Here is a 17,954-nt window from a genome sequence, read left to right as displayed (position 1 = left end):
CTTTCATTTTTCATTTTTATTAAAACTTTAGAAAACAGGCTTCTTATTTCTCTTTGCATCCTTAAGATTGCTTTGGCATGCCAGTACAAGCATATGAATGGTAATGAAATTGGATTTCACTTCTTTGTAGCTAAGGTGGTCCCTCAACAGATCACACACACTTCTCCTCGGATCCAGCCTGATTACCCTGCCGAGAGGAGTAGCCTGATTCCCATCTCAGGACATCGGGCCTCTCCAAATCCTGTGGCCATGGAAACCCGAAGTGACAATAGGTAAGAGGGAACAACATACCGGTTACGCTACCCCACTGTGTCCTCATTCTTCTTTGCCCTATTGGCATCATTATTTTTGTTTTGTATGTTTATTTCGAGAGAAAAGGTATGCAGCTACGTGACCATTTCTGCCTACATGCTTCCATTCTTGTCTCCTGAGAACAGAGACTCTTAGGTCACCCAGTGCAGTGACCAGTTACCTGAAACCATTCTTATTCTTGTATTGACATTTTTGAAGAATCTAGATAGGCCAGTTATTTTTGTGGAAGATTTTTCAATTTGACCTGCTCAGATTGTTTCTTCATAGTGAGTTACATATTTTTGGAGCGAATACCACTTAGGCACTATCTTTTTGCCATTGTTATTATGCGCTTTCCCTTTGTCCCATTGTTAGTTATGTCAACATTAATTATTTAGTGGAGGTGATGTTTGCCAGATGTTTCTACTACAAAGATAGTTTTCTCTTGTAAACAACTAATCTGTGTGGAAATAATTTGAGACTTTGTCCTGTTCCCCAATAAACTTTCACTCAATAGTTTTAGCATCTATTGATGATTCTTGACTGAATCACTTGATGGTTGCAAAACGATGGTTGCAAACTAGTGATTTTTGCTAAGTATCATATCTTTCATGTTTATCAGTTATCATTCATGTCCCCAATTTTTTTTTTTTTTTAAATCAGAATGGACTTTAAAGATTTGGGGTTAATTTTTTCCATAATCAAAACAGTACTGTCTTCTGTTTCAGTGTTCTGGTGACTCTGACTTAGTCCTTGAGGGCCCACTTATCCTGTGGGTTTGTCATGCCCCATTGTTCAAGCCCTTCTTGATGTCCCACCAGAATAAAACATTCCTGGGTTCTTGTGATTTTGGTCTGTCTGAACCCTGGAATCTGCCATTTCTGCAACACCCCATGGTATCTTTTCATTATTTAAATACCAAGATCGAGGCATTCACTCTGCTCATCTAGGCCCTTTCAGCAGGCAGATGTAGAAGTGTGTAACTTTTCAAAAAGAACTACTGCATGCAGATACCTCTGCCTCACCCCCTTACCCCCACTTTCCAGATTTCTGCCTCCCTTCTCCCGCAGTGATAACTTGCTACAGTACATGGAAAATAGTTTCAGAATTGCATCATTGATAAATTTCTTAACTTGATTATCATGGTATGTAGGAATGCTTATAGGGTTTCAAACATTGATCTGTGGCCGTCCCTCTTGCTGAACACATCTATTAGCTCTAAAAGTTTGAAGATTCTTTTGTATTTCCTATAGATACAATTTTTATATTAATCTACACATAAGGACATTTCTTCTAAGGACTGAGGGAGCTTTTTTCATTTCCATTGTGTATATTTTCGTTGTTGTTGGCTAAAACTTCCAGGATGATGTTTAATAGAGCAGAGATATTGAGCATCCCTGTCTTATTCCTAACTTGAATGGGAATTCTGAAAATTTATTAGAGAATTTGGTAGAATATAGGGAGCACAGTGAAGTATGGTGGTGGACGACCATGGATGAGTTGATGGTGGGTATAGTACAGTGAGGAATACCTGGGAGGGAGGAATCTTATACTTCCAACAATAATGTAACCCAACATTCATTTTCAATTAATTTAAATTTTTTAATTAATTTTTAATTTGGTAGAGTACTATTTTTAATTTGAAAAACACAATTTTTTCTTTCCTGTCTTCTTAAGCATTTACATCATGAGTCAGTATTGAATACTGTTAAATATGTCTTGTATACCTCTTGCAGCATTGCAAATGAGTGTTCCCTTTACTATTTTCTAATATCTAAAACATTAATAGGATTTCTGATATTTAATCATTTCTAAATTTCTGTGATAAACCATTATTTGGTCAATATATTTAATTTTATGTAATGAATTCAGTTTCATGTGGGAATTTTTTTCATTAATGTGGACTGAGAGATTTGTGTTGTGTATAGCCTTTCTCCTGCTTTTCCTGTCCAGTTTTGGTAGCAAGAATACTTAGAAAGTAAGTGGATCTTGTCTCTTTTTGCGACAAGATCAATTTCTGTATGTTTGGGATTATCTGTTTCTTGTATATATATGTTTAATGATGTTTGTCAGTAAAGCATTCTGAGTTTAGTATTTCAAGTAGAATTAAACAAGGAGGAGCTTTGACTACTGGGTTTTCTTTTTTTTTTTAGTCCAGTTTAGTAATTATTCTCTGTATATTTTTACATGTACTTAGTATAGTTGTTTATAGTACACTTTTTTTTTTAAGATTTATTTATTTATTTATAGTAGCACTGGGTACAGTCAGAAGCACGCGAGGGTGAGAGAATTCACCAGAGCCAGAGTGGGGAGCAGAACAGGCAGGCTGACGAAGTACACTGCTGATGGGAGCAGCGGGCGCAGCAGGAGAGGTCTCTCGCGCCATGTGGGACCCTAGCCGGTGGCCGGGGATCGAACCGGCGCTGCAGAGGCTGCGGGCAGCTCGCAGCCCAGCACTCAACTGCTGCGCCTCCGGGAAGGCCCCACTTTTTTATTTTTTAATTATGACTTTCTCTAGATGCATGTCCTTTGATCTAGAAGTTTGGGACATAATTTGGGAAATGTTGATGTGGCAGCAATGTGAAGAGCATTTGAGAGATAGGATCATTAGAAGGTAAAGAGGAAAATAGACCCTTTTGATTCATACTATTTGTTTTCTATCAATAGACCATCCGTTCCTGTTCAGTTCCAGTACTTTTTGCCAACATACCCACCTTCTGCGTACCCGCTGGCTGCACACACGTACACCCCAATCACCAGTTCTGTGTCCACCATCAGACAGTACCCAGGTATGAGCCTCCTGTTGAGTTGGCTTAGCATTTTAATTGTTGCATTTAATGAGCTAGACGTTGATCAGTGAGTATGTCTAGTATGGGATTTAATAATCCCAGCTTCTTTTTTCAAGTTCAGGTTATGCTAACATCTATAAAAAAGATTTTTACTTACCATCTTTGCATGGTTTTATCCCACCCTAAGGATAATTACATTAGTGATTTTTGCTAGACCTTAAAATAGTAGTACAGTTAAAATGGACAAAGCTGTACTTTTATGGGACTTGTCTCACTTTGTAGGATACCTCTTTTTAGTTTTATTTATGCAAGAACTGGGGTACAGGCCAGAGGCGCAGGAGGGCAAGAGAATTCACCAGACAGAGCGGGGAGCAGAACAGGCAGGCGGACTGAAGAAACTGCTGAGGGGAGCAGCGGGTGAGGCAGGAAAGGTCTGCCACGCCATGTGGGTTTCTCCCTGGCGGGCCGGGAATGGAACCCGCACCACAGAGGCTGCGGATAGCTTCACAGTACTGCGCTCAATCCGCTGCTTCACCGGGGAGGCCCGTCTCTTTAGTTTTAGTTATGCTCTACACTCAGCATCGTAAGTGTAGATAGTGTTCTTTTTCCAGACAAAAGCAATAATGCTTAGAGCTAAGGGTTTGTGTAATCTTTTACTGTGGGACCCTTAGCTACCTTTTCTAGATTATGGGTGTCCTGCTGTGAAATCGAGGATTATAAAAGGGCTAGCTAGGGGTGACCGCAAAGCTGGCAAATGAAGACAACGTTTTGTTTTACTACTTTCCCACTGGTAGATTTTATGCAATCAAAATGCAAACCAAAGATTTTTGATGCAAGCTTAGTGTCTGAATTAAGCTACACTTTAAGAATAAAATATATCCTGGATTTTGAAGACTTGGTAATAAGCAAAAGAGAATATAAAATATCTTATTAAGTTAATTTTTATAGTGATCACATTTTGAAGTAGTATTTTGGATATTTTTAGTTAAATAAAATGTCATTAAAATGAATTTGACCTGCTGCTTTTTACTTTTTTAATGTGGCTGGCAAATTTTAAGTTGGGTATTTAACGTATTTCCCTTGGACAGTGCTCTAAAATTGTCAAATACTCCAAGGTATTTAAGTAGCTTTGGGGATATACTCCTCGATCTCTGAATTGCTTTGATAACCCAAAAAAAAAAAAGTCTTTTGTGTTTGTTTTTGTTTCATAAGTAGTGCGAAATCCCTTTTTTGTTGCTTTCTGGAAATCATTTGCAGTTTTGTTGGGTGTTAATATGCATAGTAGAATGTGTGTTTGTCTTGTAGAAAAAAGGGCAAATTTCTTATTCTCTCCACAGTGGATTTTTGAAACTTGAAATTTATAACTACTATATTTCAGAAATGCCCATGATAGTGGTTCTGTCAATTAAAGATTTCTGACCTGGAAGCCATGGCTATATCTCAGAAGCTTGAGGGTTTTTGTTTGTAACCTCAGAAGTCTTAATGTTAATAATTTGACACAATTGTCTTGCCCACATTTAAAATTGGGTATTTTTTTTTTCCTTGTTTTAAGTCCTGTTCCCTGTAGTACAGAAAGAGCATACCAAAGTGGCAAGCAGTTGAGGGAGGAGGGGAGGCATTCCGTATGTATAGTTTTAAGTAGTGCTTTTTTCTCCTGAGGATTCAGATGGTACCGTGAAAAAGTTCTGTTCTCACTTCAGTTTTTCTCTTTATGCGAACTATATCATATCAGAACTAATAATTTTGTAGTCACTTTATGCACCATTTTTAGTTTCAGCTCAGGCTCCAAACTCTGCCATCACAGCTCAGACTGGTGTTGGGGTGGCATCTACAGTCCACCTAAACCCCATGCAATTGATGACGGTAGATGCATCTCATGCTCGACATATCCAGGGGATCCAACCAGCACCCATCAGCACACAGGGAATACAGCCAGCCCCCATTGGAACCCCAGGAATACAACCAGCTCCAATTGGCACACAGGGAATTCACTCAGCAACCCCAATCAGCACACAAGGACTTCAGCCTGCACCACTGGGTTCTCAGCAGCCTCAACCTGAAGGAAAGACTTCAGGTAATTTTAATTCTTTGCCTGATACTTCTTGTGTAGGAAAGAAATACATGTGGGTTTAAATCCTGGTTCTGCCCTTTACTGACTTAGTGGTCTCAGTTAATTTCTCTAGGCTTTAGGTTCCTCTTATAATACAAGTAGCTTAGAACTTCCCTGTCAAGTTCATTATAAGAATTAGAAATTACATTAACATCCCAATTTGCTATTTGGCGAGATACATTTTATAAAGAGCTCTTAGTTGAGACAACAGATTTACCCAGTAGCAGTAGTCTTCTCATAGTTGAAGGTTTTCTTCAGAGTTGCTTGAAAAACTGTAGAACTGAGATGCACTGAAATGTTTGGAATTGAGCATCAGCATGTTTTACAAAAACTGTACAAGAGTATTTCTCGAAGCATACTATGTACTTTATGTATTTTTTCCTCATTTGTTAGTAATTTCAACTATAAAGCAAAGAAAATTGTTTATGGATCATGCCTCAGTAGACTTAATAACTCCCACTTTGCCATCTGGTTTTTGGCAGATAGACTTTGTGCTCCTCCCACCCCTTCTCGAAATTAGGCAGTCATAGCAAAGGTATTCTGGTTCTGGTGATCCAGTCATTTTTCTTTTACCTTATGACATTTTAGTAATGTCTTCTATTTTTCTCTCTCCATTGTTCTTTCCTGCCCCCTCTCTCCTTCAGCAGTGGTGTTGGCTGATGGAGCCACAATTGTAGCCAACCCTATTAGCAGTCCATTCAGTGCTGCTCCAGCAGCAACAACCGTGGTGCAGACCCACAGCCAGAGTGCTAGCACCAGTGCTCCAGCCCAGGGCTCATCCCCCCGGCCAAGTATACTCCGGAAGAAACCTGCCACGGATGGGTGAGTAGACACACAAGTGCCAAGTGGCCACTCTGGTGCTGACTATAATTGGTAAAAACAACAGGCACTCTACTAGTGCTGGCAGTAAATTGTAATCGCTCCTCTTTTGTGGCATTTTTTAATTTCTTCCAAAGTAACTTGATCACAGGGTTCTTTAATAGAGCCTTGCTGAGCTCAGACTGCAGGATGCACAGAGCCCCAGAGTCACTGGAGTGTCAGTGTATAAGCATCTGTTGAGTACAGTTGTGGCTGTTCTCTGGTTCTGGAGATTTCATCTTAAAACCCCTGAAGAGCCTTGTAGTGAACACTTTCGGCTTGTTTAGGTGGGACTACTAATGTGTGCCACATGAATTACTGCTCAGGGCAGGCAGCTTCCCATAGGCATTAAGAATCATATTTGACAGCAAACAGCATTCTGTGTTGCCATCTAAGCCTCTGAGTTGATGGGTCATAAGCAGCACAGTATGTGTTACGCTTTTCTTAAAAACTTTGCTGGTAGGAGGTGAGCAGTCACATTTGAGACGGGAGTTTCTGTGGTTTAGCTGAGCTAATAGTATCAACATCAGCAGATTAAAGCCTAGCAAGAACTTACTGCTGGATCTGGACAGAATTTTCAGATGTGCAGTGCTTGCTTAGACCAGCCTCTGTTTTAATAAGTCAGTCCATGGCATGGTGAAATATCCGTTAATGAAAACACAAGGTAAAGTTTGTAGTTAGGATGGTAGAACACATACTTCTAAACTTCCTTTCAAAAACTGTACAGAACTTTAATAAAAGGACTTAGCAAAAATTATAAACACACAAGGAAGGAGAGATGAAGGATACAACAGCATCAAAACTTTGAAGTTAAGAGGTTAGACAAGTGATGGCTGTGAGGAAACTGAGTGTTCAATCTGCAGAGGAGAACGTTGAGGGCTGTCCTCACTTAAATTGCTGAATCTTCAGAAGAACCATGAAGAACTGGGCATAAAAGAAGCTGACTGAAATCTGAGTGATAAGAGCCCTACACCTGCCTGTTTACTCACACTGTGGTGTGCATTCCCCGCTCCTCCACACTCAGCCTGCTGGATACCTGCAGGCGGTCCATTGGAGCAGCCATGTAATGGAGCCGTGAGCACATTCCTGGAAGCAAAGTAGTGATCATGCATTTCAGAATGCTGAGGCTTCACACCAGCTCTCCCTTCTAGCTGACAGAACCCCAGCAGGTGAAGTTCACTGCAGGGACAGAAAGCGAAGAGAGGACTGTTTCCCTGCATCTGTTCAGCCCAGCGGGGCAGACCTGAAGATCCCAGGGCTAGGGGTTCCCTCCAGACAGGGTCAGATCATCCTGCAGAGAACCGTAAAGTCCATAAGCCCTTCCGCAAGCTCAGAACTTTCAGGTAGCTTCTTAGTACCCCTCGTCATCATGGACATAAAGCCACAGATACCTGAGGGGCCTTCTAATAATGTAAGATCGAGACTACAGCAACATGCTTTTAAAAGTACTGAGGAAAATAGAAGGGTAGGCAAAGACAATAAAGCACACAACCAAAAAGAAAAAAAAAATAACCAAGATAGAAGCTGTCAGTGACATCTTCCATGAACGAATGAAAAATTGCATCCACAAAAAGGGAAGGCCACACTGCACAAGGTATATTGAGAGGGCCTCTCTGTGGCACCGGGGTTAAAGACAGCTCTAGCAAGCTATTGCCAGCTTCTGCAGCATGGGTTCAATCCCGGCCAGCCAGGGAGCAACCCACATGGCGCAGCAGACCTCTCTCTCTCTCCCCCCCGCCTCCCCCCCTCTTATACCCCAGTTCTTGTATGCATAAATATCTTTTTTTAAAAAAAGTATATTTTAGAGAACAAAAGAGTGTATCCAGAAACTAAAAGGAGGATAGCAAAAATAGAAAATTGGTGGTATAATTAGAAATTGGGGAAGTCTCTCAAAAGTAGAACAAAAGGGCCTCCCTGGTGGTGCAGCAGTTGAGCGCCGGCCCGCAGCCTCTGCAGCGCTGGTTCTATCCCTGGCTACCGGCGAGGGTCCCACATGGCGCGCAGACCTCTGCTGCGTGCCCGCTGCTCCCCTCAGCAAGGTACCTCAGTACTTCCTCCTGCTCTGCTCCCCGCTCTGGCTCTGGTGAATTCTCTCACCCTCCTGCGCTTCTGACTGTACACAGCGCTTGCATAAATAAATAAATCTTTTAAAAAAAAAAAAAAAGGTAGAACAAAAAAATAGAAAATGGGAAAGAAAATTAAAGAACTAGGGCCTCCCTCGTGGTGCAAGGGGTTGAGACACAACCTGTGAAGCTATCCACAGCCACTGTGGCACAAGTTTGATCCCTGGCCAGGCAGAAGCCCACATGGCGAGGCAGACCTCCTGTCTCCCCGCTGCTCCCCTCAGCAGTGTACTTTGGTCAGTCTGCCTGTTCTGCTCTCCACTCTATCTCTGGTGAATCCTCTCACCTGCCACACCGCTGGCCTGTACCCCAGTTCTTGTATGCATAAATAAATAAGTCTTTTAAATAAAAAAAAGAAAAATAATTAGTTCTTACCTTTAATTATGGGATTTCAGCAAGAAAGGAGATGGGCAAGTCATTTAAAAACAAAATACACAGAAAATTGTCCAAACTAGGCCTCCCTGGTGGTGCATCGGGTTGAGTGCAGCACTGTGAAGTTGTCCGCAGCCTCTGCAGCACGGCTTCGATTTCCGGCCAGCCAGAGAGATTCCCACATGGTGCGGCAGACAGACCTCTCCTGTCTCCCCCATTGCTCCCCTCAGTAGTGTACTTTGGTCCTTCTGCCTGTTCTGATCCCTGCTCTGTCTCTGGTGAATCCTCTTGCCCTCCTGTACCTCTGGCCTGTACCCCAATGCTTGTATATTTAAGGAAAAAAAATTTACATTTGAAAAAGTTTCACGTAACCAAATTATTCTAGACACAGTGAAAGGTTTGCCAATAACCAGTCAGGTGTTAACCTTTACATTTAAATTAATCTAAGTGAAATATCATTAAGATTTTTGTTTTTTTGGCTGCACTTGCTACCCCTCAAGTGCTTAGTGGCTCCTGTGGATGGCTAGTGGCTGACATGCTGGACAGAGCAATTCTAAATGCTTAGCCATTCAGGTGTGACTTCCAAAGATGGTTGTATGTCTGAAGTTTCTGTCTTTAACTTCATTAGCATTATGAGACCTCAGCCAGGCTTCTCAGTTGCTTGACTGCTTCTCCAAGTACTGGTCCTCCTCAGCACAGAAGTTCAGCCTGCTTTGCTTGACCTTTTTCTGTCCTCAGTGTATCACAGTCTGTCACCTTTCTGTCTCACTAGCAGCTGAACCTGCCTTTTCACTTGTCTCCCTGTCTTTCAGCGACCCTTCTCTCCTCTTAGTCAGGTTCCAGGGCCAGTTTGCAACCATTTCCTTGCACACTGCCTCAGCTTCCTTGCCTTCTTCACTTTGTCAAAACCAGAATTAAATCACTTAATTTTTGCTTGCAGATTATGGCAAGGAAGGCAACCAGGTTGACTGGTCTAGTTTCACCTCGCAAACCTCCGGCAGGACCTTACAGACCTCCACACACATTTCCACTAAACCACTCTGTCTGCTGGGCGGTTGTTACACGCTTGCCTCGCTCAGAACCTCACACCTTCTCCCTGGGTCACTATAACTGATGATTTTGCTGCCTTTGTTTGCTTTTAAGAAAATGGAAACAACTAAAAGAACTCTCCGGCCTCTAGTTATCACCTTCTCTAACCTGCTAGCATCTGTACCCCTGCTCTGCTTCACACCTGTCACTGTAGATGGACTGTAGGGGTTCTCCCCACAGCACCTGAGAGCTCCAAAACACTAAGCTCCCAAAGCTCTTGTCCGTTCACCTCCTCAAGAACAGTGCTGTAGCGTTTGTCCCTTTCTTCTACACAATCATCTTTTCCTTGCTAGTGGGACATTTACAGAGAAAGTATAAAGATATCATTTCTTATGTCTTTAAAAAACTCCTTATGTGGAGTCACTTGGTGCCACTATCTACCTCATTGTTTTATTTATTTATTTTTTTTTGCTCCTATTTGCAAAGAAAATAAAAAGTCCATCTCTCATTCTTTCGGTATTTTCATGGAAGTATGGAAAACCACACAGATAATGTGTGTACAGCATAATGGGTTAGCACAAAGTGAACACAATGTACAACTCTATAGGGCAAAACAAAAGCCAGAGCATTTTCAGCACTTTCTTCCAGAGGTAACCAGCCATTTTTCCTCTCCATCCTATTGGTTGGTTTTTCGTCTTTCTGAACATACACAGAATTATACATTACCCGTTTTTTTTTGTGAGTCTGTCTTCCTTCACTTGGTTTCGTGTGATTCATCCACATTGTATTTTTTTGGTTTTGCATTTTGTAAAATTTTTATTGAATTGTGATTATAATTTTTTATTGCCATATAAAATGCCTTTATATAGTAATAACCATAGTTAATCCAAGAATTTTTTTATTTTTCCAGTTTTTGGCCATGATATTGTCCTGGGCATTTTTGCGCATCATCTTTGATGCATACATAAGTGCATTTCTTCTGTGTACCTGCTGGGTTGTAGGCTGTGATAATGTTCAGCTCTGGCAAGTACTGCTAGCAGATTTTGCAAGGGCTTGTCCCCATTTATGCACCCATGGGTGGATTCTAGCCATTTTCTCTTGAAACCCACTCTCATCTTAAATTTGCGCTTACCCCCTTGACAAAACTAAGCATGTCAGGATGACTAATGGTTTCCATTGCTAAAACCAGTGGTTAACTCTTTGTCTAAGCCAAATGTGGCCTCTGCTGCGTAATGCAATTAGTTGGTCATACCTTACTCAACTTTTTCCACATGATCTTGCGCAGGTCATCATAAATACATAGACATATAAACACTTACTGTGGATTTAAAGTTTAATATTAAGTAGAAAGAAGATGTGGTATGCCCGAAGAGGCAGCTGAAAGAGTCACAACAATTGTTTCTTGAGAGAGATGAGTGTGTGAAGAGAGGTGGTGGGGAGCTCTGGAAAAGGGATCTGCTATATTTTGTCAAAAGCCTTTTAGTCCTGTTTGACTTCTTTAGTTGCGTGCCTATATTTGATAACATTTTAAAATTAATTGAAAAAACACTTAGGAAATACAGTGCTTTTATTTTACTATAGGGTCTGCTAGTAAATGTGTCTTGTATTTCTTGTCCTCTAATGCCCTCTGCCCTCTGATAGCTGTTATCCGGGTTTGTCTCTTATTTTTCAGAATGGCAGTTCGTAAAACCCTCATTCCTCCTCAGCCTCCTGAAGTGTCTAGTCCTCGAGTGGAGAGCTCTATGCGGAGTACATCTGGGTCACCTAGGCCTGCAGGGTGAGAACATAAATGTTCTATCACTCTTCCAGCTGCACGTAACTAGAGAGGAAACAGCCTAATGCGAGTGACAAATTTCACATTGTTTGCCTGTGTGCATCTTTTATAATGTACTCTCTAGCCCCGGGACCTGGATGTGTTTTTCTTTTTATTTATTTTACTGAAGTGCCATTGTTTTATATCCTTGCTAGTGTTTTGTTTTTCAGCCTCTGATCTTTATGTACAAAATGGAGAGCCTTACAGTATTTACTTCAGAGGAGTCGTCTGTATTTAAATGAGATTACGCTTTCAGAACATCGCCTATCACAGTTGTTACTGATGTCCAAAAAAGACCATGACAATAGTTAACACATGTTTTTTTTTTTCCTTTTTTTCTTTATAGTCTTATTTCCAAATAATTGGGGGGGAGGGGAGTGATAATACTTAAGTAAAGTGAAAATCATTGTCCTCTTTCTCACCGTGCCAGGCCCACTCTCTCGAATATAATCTATTATTAACATAATTGCCAACAGTTTAGGTATCTTTCCACATCTTTTTCTACATACACATTTAGATACCTTGATTTTTCTTTTTAATCGAGGTAACAGTTTTAGGGGTATAGGGTCACACCTCTTTGAAGGTCTGTTCCCACACCATGCACACCTCCCACCAAAGCACCGAGTAACCCTCTCCCCCTTCCATTGGGTCCACTCTACCTTTTGTTCCCCTCTGGCAGTCTCTGTCCTGCAGATGCCAAGGGTTTGTTTTGGTTTAGTTTGATAGTCTTAAAAAACAGAATCTTGCTGATAAGAATGTTCTGTATCTTGCATTTTTACCTATCCCAATAATAGCCTAGCATGTGAATATACTTGAATCCATTTCTTCAAAAAATTTCAAGAAAAAAGTTATGTGTACTGTTTTAGAATTTGGAGATTTATAAGAGTGACTAAAACGAAGTGTCCATTTTCCTTCAGTTTACATTCCAGTGAGTATAGAGAAGTAATAAATATATGAAGAAAAAGAAAGCAGTTTAAAGGAAATACAAAGTGAGGGGAGGAAGAGGTCTCCACTCCTTACAGTAAGGTTTCTCGTGTAGAAGTTTAAAAGCCTGAAGGAAAAGCCCTGTGCACCCAGTGTTGGCCTGTGCAGGCTGAGGGAAGAGCAGGGCCAGGACTGGGACGTGGGAGAGCTTGTGATCATCAGTGCAATAGTGCAAAAATGTGCCAGCCCAAGCCGTGCATGGGGTCTCAACGGGGGAAATTATGATTCTTCTGAGACGTTTAAAATATTTGTGGAAATGTTTTTAAATGTCAGTTATCATAGCTAAAGAAATGAAAAAAGTAATAAAATTAATATTGATGCAGTACACTGTAATCTTCAATATTGAGAAGTAAACTTTTTGTTTCTAGAAATAAAAGCAGTTCAAGAGCAGTTGAAACAATGTTTGTTTCCCATTGGCTTGGTAAATTGTCACACCCCTTTGTAAGTTTAGATCTGCTTCTGATGAGCAGGAGTTTTTCCAAAAGGGCAGATTTATTATAAAAAGGAAGAGTAAAGGACACTTGCGCAGACCCAAGCAGACAGAAAGGGCTGCCCCTGGAAGGGACAGGTGTGCTAAAAGAGAGGCCTGCATGGTCATAGGCAGACAGTTTGATGGGGAGAGCTGCCTCTGCTGCTTTGCACAGGAGGAAGGTTGGTGAAGAGAAGCACTTGCATCGGCGCAGCTGGGCAGGAGAGCTGCTGCCTCCAGGAGCTCCTTTAATGGGAACTTTTTTTGTCCATCGCCTCCAGGGACATCTTCATTCTGTCCATCAAAATCATCACCACCTTAACTAGACCTTGGGGTCTGGCTGCACGTTTCACAACAGCCTCTTTGTACTGGCAGCTTCTGTAGACAGCTTAATGTTAATCCCAATCCGTGCTCATTTTTGAAGCAATGAAATCAGTCTTACCTTTTTTTTTTTCTCATTCTCCTTGTAAAGGCCAGTTTCAGCGTGATGACTAACTTAACACTTTGGCCCCCAATGATTGGGTTTTGTTTTTTTTTTTTTTAAAGTTTTCAAGGTAGAAGTAAATACTCTGTTTCACCATAGAGATTTTCTGTTTCTACTGCACTTCAAATTGTCATTTCCAATCTGTACCTGTTTGTAGCATAATGAAATATGTGTCTCCATTTTCTCCACATTGTTGCCAACAGTAGATATTAAGTTTTTCAAATGTAATATTTTTAATTTTTTAAAATGTTTTAATAAGCAAAGTAATGTACGAAGTCGCTTTTAAAGTGCTAGAAAAGGGGCGTCCCTGGTGGCACAGGCAGTTGAGCACAGCACTGTGAAGCTGTCCACATCCTCGGTGGCGCCACTTCTATCCCGGCTAGCCGGGGATATACCCACATGGCATGGTAGACCTCTCCTGTCTCCCCCGCTGCTCCCCTCAGCAGTGTATTTTGTCAGTCTCTCTGTTTTTGTTTTTTTAAAGATTTATTTGTACAAGAGTTGGGGTACAGGCCAGAGATGCGGGGGTTTAGAGGATCCACCAAAGACAGAGCGGGGAACAGAACAGGCAGGCTGACTGAAATCCACTGCTGAGGGGAGCAGCGGGCAAGACAGGAGAGGTCTGCCGCGCCATGTGGGTAACTCCCTGGCTGGCCGGGGATCGAACCGGCACTGCAGAGGCTGCGGACAGCTTCACAGCGCTGTGTAAAACCGCCTGCGCCACCAGGGAGGCCCCAGCCTGTTCTGTTTCCCACTCTGTCTCTGGTGAATCTTCTCACCCTTCTGCACATCTGGCCTGTACCCCGGTTCTTGTATAAATAAATAAATCTTTAAAAATAATAAAAAAATTATGCGCTAGAAAAAAATGTCCTGAAGGAGAAAAGCACATTGAAGCATGAAACTCTGTCCCTTGTAAGCACTAACATGTATGGAAATATGGTGAGATGGGGGTATTTGTAAAGAACCTTCCCTGGACTTTATGGTGCCAACAAGTTGTAGAGGCAGGGACCACGCAGCACTCATTCTGGCCATACGTATTTGCATCAGCAGTATTTATGGCACCTAGAGGAAAAGAACATTTGTGTTGTGAAAAATAATGAGCTGAAAGCAGGACCCCCACACTCCCACGCTCAAATAAAGGAATCTCACGTAAAATAGCTGCTTTTAGAAATAGCCCAAATCATTTACTGATGAGTAATAAAGATTGCTATGAATAGAACTAAAATAGTAGGAAAAGAACAACAAAATATCCTAGTTTGTTCACAAAGAACACTCCATGGAGGGGACAAATGAAATTTATAATAAAATATTTGACTATGAATTTAAATTATGTAATGAAGTGACCATCACCTCTATGAATGGAAACAAAAGGATGAAATGCAAAGACTTCCAGGAGTAAATGATGAAACATGACATAAGTTAACACAGCTCAGTAAGGAACTAGGAGAAGCCGTCACAGATTGAAGGCAAAATTAAAACAGAAACTATGTAGACATTGAAGATAGAAATGAAAATTTAAATACTCAAAAAAATTTTAAAGAGAAAATTAAAATAGCCATTCAGGCATATACTGTGATATAAAATCAATCATATACAACATAACCTTGAAAGATTGCTTTAACATGTTTGTGAAGAAAATGTCCTTTTTAAGTTAATTTTATTGCTGTTTATAAAAATTTGGGGTAAAGCAAAGGGAATTTTTAAAAATTTTGAATTCCCGTTAAAAGGTCAGCTTTTAAGGTCAAGGAATAGAGCTTCCTTTTTTCTGTGTTACACCAAAAAAGTTGGGCAAATAAATACCCATCTGCTAAGATGTTGCGTATTAAGGCAGTTTCCTGTCATTTGTTGTATCATTTTTGCCTTTGTCTTTCAGTGCCAAACCTAAGTCAGAAATCCACGTGTCGATGGCCACGCCAGCCACTGTGTCCATGGAGACTGTGTCCAGTCAGAGTAATGACCAGCCCACCATTGCAGTCCCTCCCACCTCGCAGCAGCCTCCACCAACGATTCCCACCATGATCGCAGCAGCCAGTCCCCCATCACAACCAGCAGTGGCCCTTTCCACCATCCCTGGGGCAGTCCCCATCACTCCCCCCATCACCACCATTGCAGCGGCCCCGCCACCATCCGCAGTCGTGGGTGGCAGTCTCTCCTCTGTTTTGGGGCCTCCTCTGCCTGACATAAAAGTTAAAGAAGAAGTAGAACCAATGGACATCATGAGGCCAGTTTCTGGTAAGTTCATTCAGAGAACACGTTTCTTTGTCAGTTGCTTCTTCCCCCTTTTCAGAACCCTTGACCCTTAGCTAGGAAGCCCTACTCCTTTATGCCCATTTTAAATTTGCATTTCATTGGTTTTTAATACTTAAAAGAAAGCATTCAGCCGCTTTTGAAAACAAAGTATTTGCTGCCCTTTTATTTTTTCTTAGCAGAATTTAAAAAAAAAATTACTGTTTCCCTAAGAACATCCTTAAATGTAGCTTTTTGGTAATTAAGAAAATACTTCCATTTAAATGGGTAAAGAACTGATCATAGCTAAGTGCTGGTTATTTACAATTTATTTCCTGGCAATTTTTCTTGCCTTGTTATGCAGTAAAATAAAATGTATGTTGTTGAAAATACTCTCGATAAGCTTACCCATGATTAGTAAAATATTAAAACTACATATTCTGTTTCCTCATAAATGTCACCTTTGTCAAAGGAAAGTAACTTTGGAGATTTTCTGTTTCTACGTTTTTTATAATTGATGGTAGAATCTTGTTTTTCCTGACTATGAAAGCAACATTCATTGTATGGAATTCATGAATTACAAAGTCAAAGTGGAAAGCAAGTTCATGTGCTCATTGCTCAGCATCACCCTCTCACCATTTTGGCAAGAAAGTTTCTATTTCCCATTCCATTTTTTAGTAAGAGCTATGGTTGTGCTCTATCTATGGTTTTTAAAACTGCTTTTTTTTTCCCCCTGCTTATTTCTTTATTTTCATTTATTATGCTTTAACGTATTCTTCTGTAGTACCCCTAGTTAGCCTCAGCACTTCCATCAAATGATTCCATGTGATCTCCCTGGTGGCGCAAGGGGTTAAATAAGCACAGCACTGTGAAGCCATCTGCAGCCTCTGCAGCACGAGTTCCATCCCCAGCCAGGGAGGTGACACATGGTGCAGCAGACCTCTCCTGTCTCGCCCGCTGCTCCCCTCAGCAGTGTACTTCAGTCAGTCTACCTGTTCTGCTCTCCACTCTGTCTCTGGTGAATCCTCTAACCCTCGCTTGCCAAATTTCTTTGGCAAGAAATTTTCTTGCCAAAATTGTGAGAGGGTGATACTGAGCAGTGAGCACATGGGCTTGCTTTCCACTTTGACTTTGTAATTCATGAATTCCATACAATTCCATTCCCCCGCACCTCTGGCCTGTACTCCAGTTCTTGTATGCATAAATAAATAAATCTTTAAAAAAAAAAAAAGGATTCCATGGATAACCCAGGAGGAGAAGGTAAATGTTCTGTTTTACTGTTCACCTACTCTCTCATTTATCTAGTTCCTGTTGTCTCTCAGTGCTAGGAAGTGCTGCCTCAAACTATTGGGCTCGGTACCAGACTTGTTTTGTTTTTTTTTTTAAGAGTGACAGCTCACATTTGTTTAGTTTTTGGTTTTTTTTTTTTTTAATTAATTAATTTATTATTTATAGAAGCACTGCGTACAGTCAGAAGAGCGGGAGGGTGAGAGAATTCACCGGAGCCAGAGCAGGGAGTAGAACAGGCAGAAGGACCGAAGTACACTGCTGAGGTCTGTGCGCCATGTGGGACCCTCGCCGGGGATCGAACCGGCTCTGCAGAGGCTGCAGGCAGCTTCGCAGCCCAGCGCTCAACCGCTGCACCACCAGAAAGGCCCATCAGACTTGTTTTCTTGCGCTTTCCACCAGGGCAGTGATGATACAGCCTTACCTAAAACAAGCACTTCTCCATCCTCTTGAATCTTACTTTCTAGTAAGGATGACAAACAGTAAAAGTGGGGGCAAAACATAAGAGGAAGTGAGGGCTGGAGCTATGATTTAAAAAGAATTCTAAAAGGAAGGCCTTACTGGGCCTCTTCAGTGGCGCAGCAGGTTGAACGCAGCACTGTGAAGCTGTCCACAGCCTCTGCAGCGTGGGTTCGATTCTCAGCAGGCCAGGGAGATTCCCACATAGTGCAGCAGACCTCTCCTGCCCTGCGTCAAGAAGATGTGGTATATATATATACACAATGGAATACTATACAGCAATCAAAAGAGATAAACTCATGCCATTCACAGCAACATGGTTAGGGCTGGAAGGGATTATGTTCGGTGAAAAAAGTCAGAAAAAGAAAAATATCGGATGGTCTCACTTATAGGAGGAATATAGGGGAACCAAATTAGGAATCAGGGAAAAAAATAATTATAATAAATTAAAAAAACAAAAATAATCAGACTCTCTGCAGGGAAGGGAGAGGGATCAAAACGAGGAAGGGGAGAGCACAGGGGACTGTGGTGATGGGGCACGGGTGAACTGGTGGTGGGAATTCTATGGGGACTACACCTGAGAAAAGAAAGGAAACATTGTAAAAAAATGAAAAATGATGTAAATATATATATAAATAAAAGCAAAAAAAATAAAAACAG

General features: G+C 41.3%; 1 protein-coding gene across 7 annotated transcripts in view; it reads left to right on the top strand.

Moving 5' to 3' along the window:
- The window catches only part of SAP130 (Sin3A associated protein 130), a 57,272-nt gene that overhangs the window by 25,793 nt on the left and 13,525 nt on the right, over positions 1-17,954 (top strand). For 4 of the 7 annotated variants that reach the window (XM_037523149.2, XM_037523147.2, XM_037523146.2 and 1 more), the window contains exons 10-15: positions 131-272; positions 2,959-3,080; positions 4,852-5,154; positions 5,835-6,012; positions 11,245-11,349; positions 15,196-15,554. In XM_037523149.2, the coding sequence (XP_037379046.1) occupies positions 131-272; positions 2,959-3,080; positions 4,852-5,154; positions 5,835-6,012; positions 11,245-11,349; positions 15,196-15,554 (1,209 nt within the window). The remainder of the gene's footprint in view (positions 1-130; positions 273-2,958; positions 3,081-4,851; positions 5,155-5,834; positions 6,013-11,244; positions 11,350-15,195; positions 15,555-17,954) is intronic. The other 3 variants (XM_037523141.2, XM_037523150.2, XM_037523144.2) reach the window with 3 other exon arrangements.

The sequence above is a fragment of the Talpa occidentalis genome, unplaced genomic scaffold (genome assembly GCF_014898055.3).
Source record: "Talpa occidentalis isolate TD23 unplaced genomic scaffold, MPIMG_talOcc4v2.1 talOcc4.3, whole genome shotgun sequence".
Lineage (NCBI taxonomy): Eukaryota > Metazoa > Chordata > Mammalia > Eulipotyphla > Talpidae > Talpa > Talpa occidentalis.
This window is presented reverse-complemented; position numbering and strand designations above follow the sequence as displayed.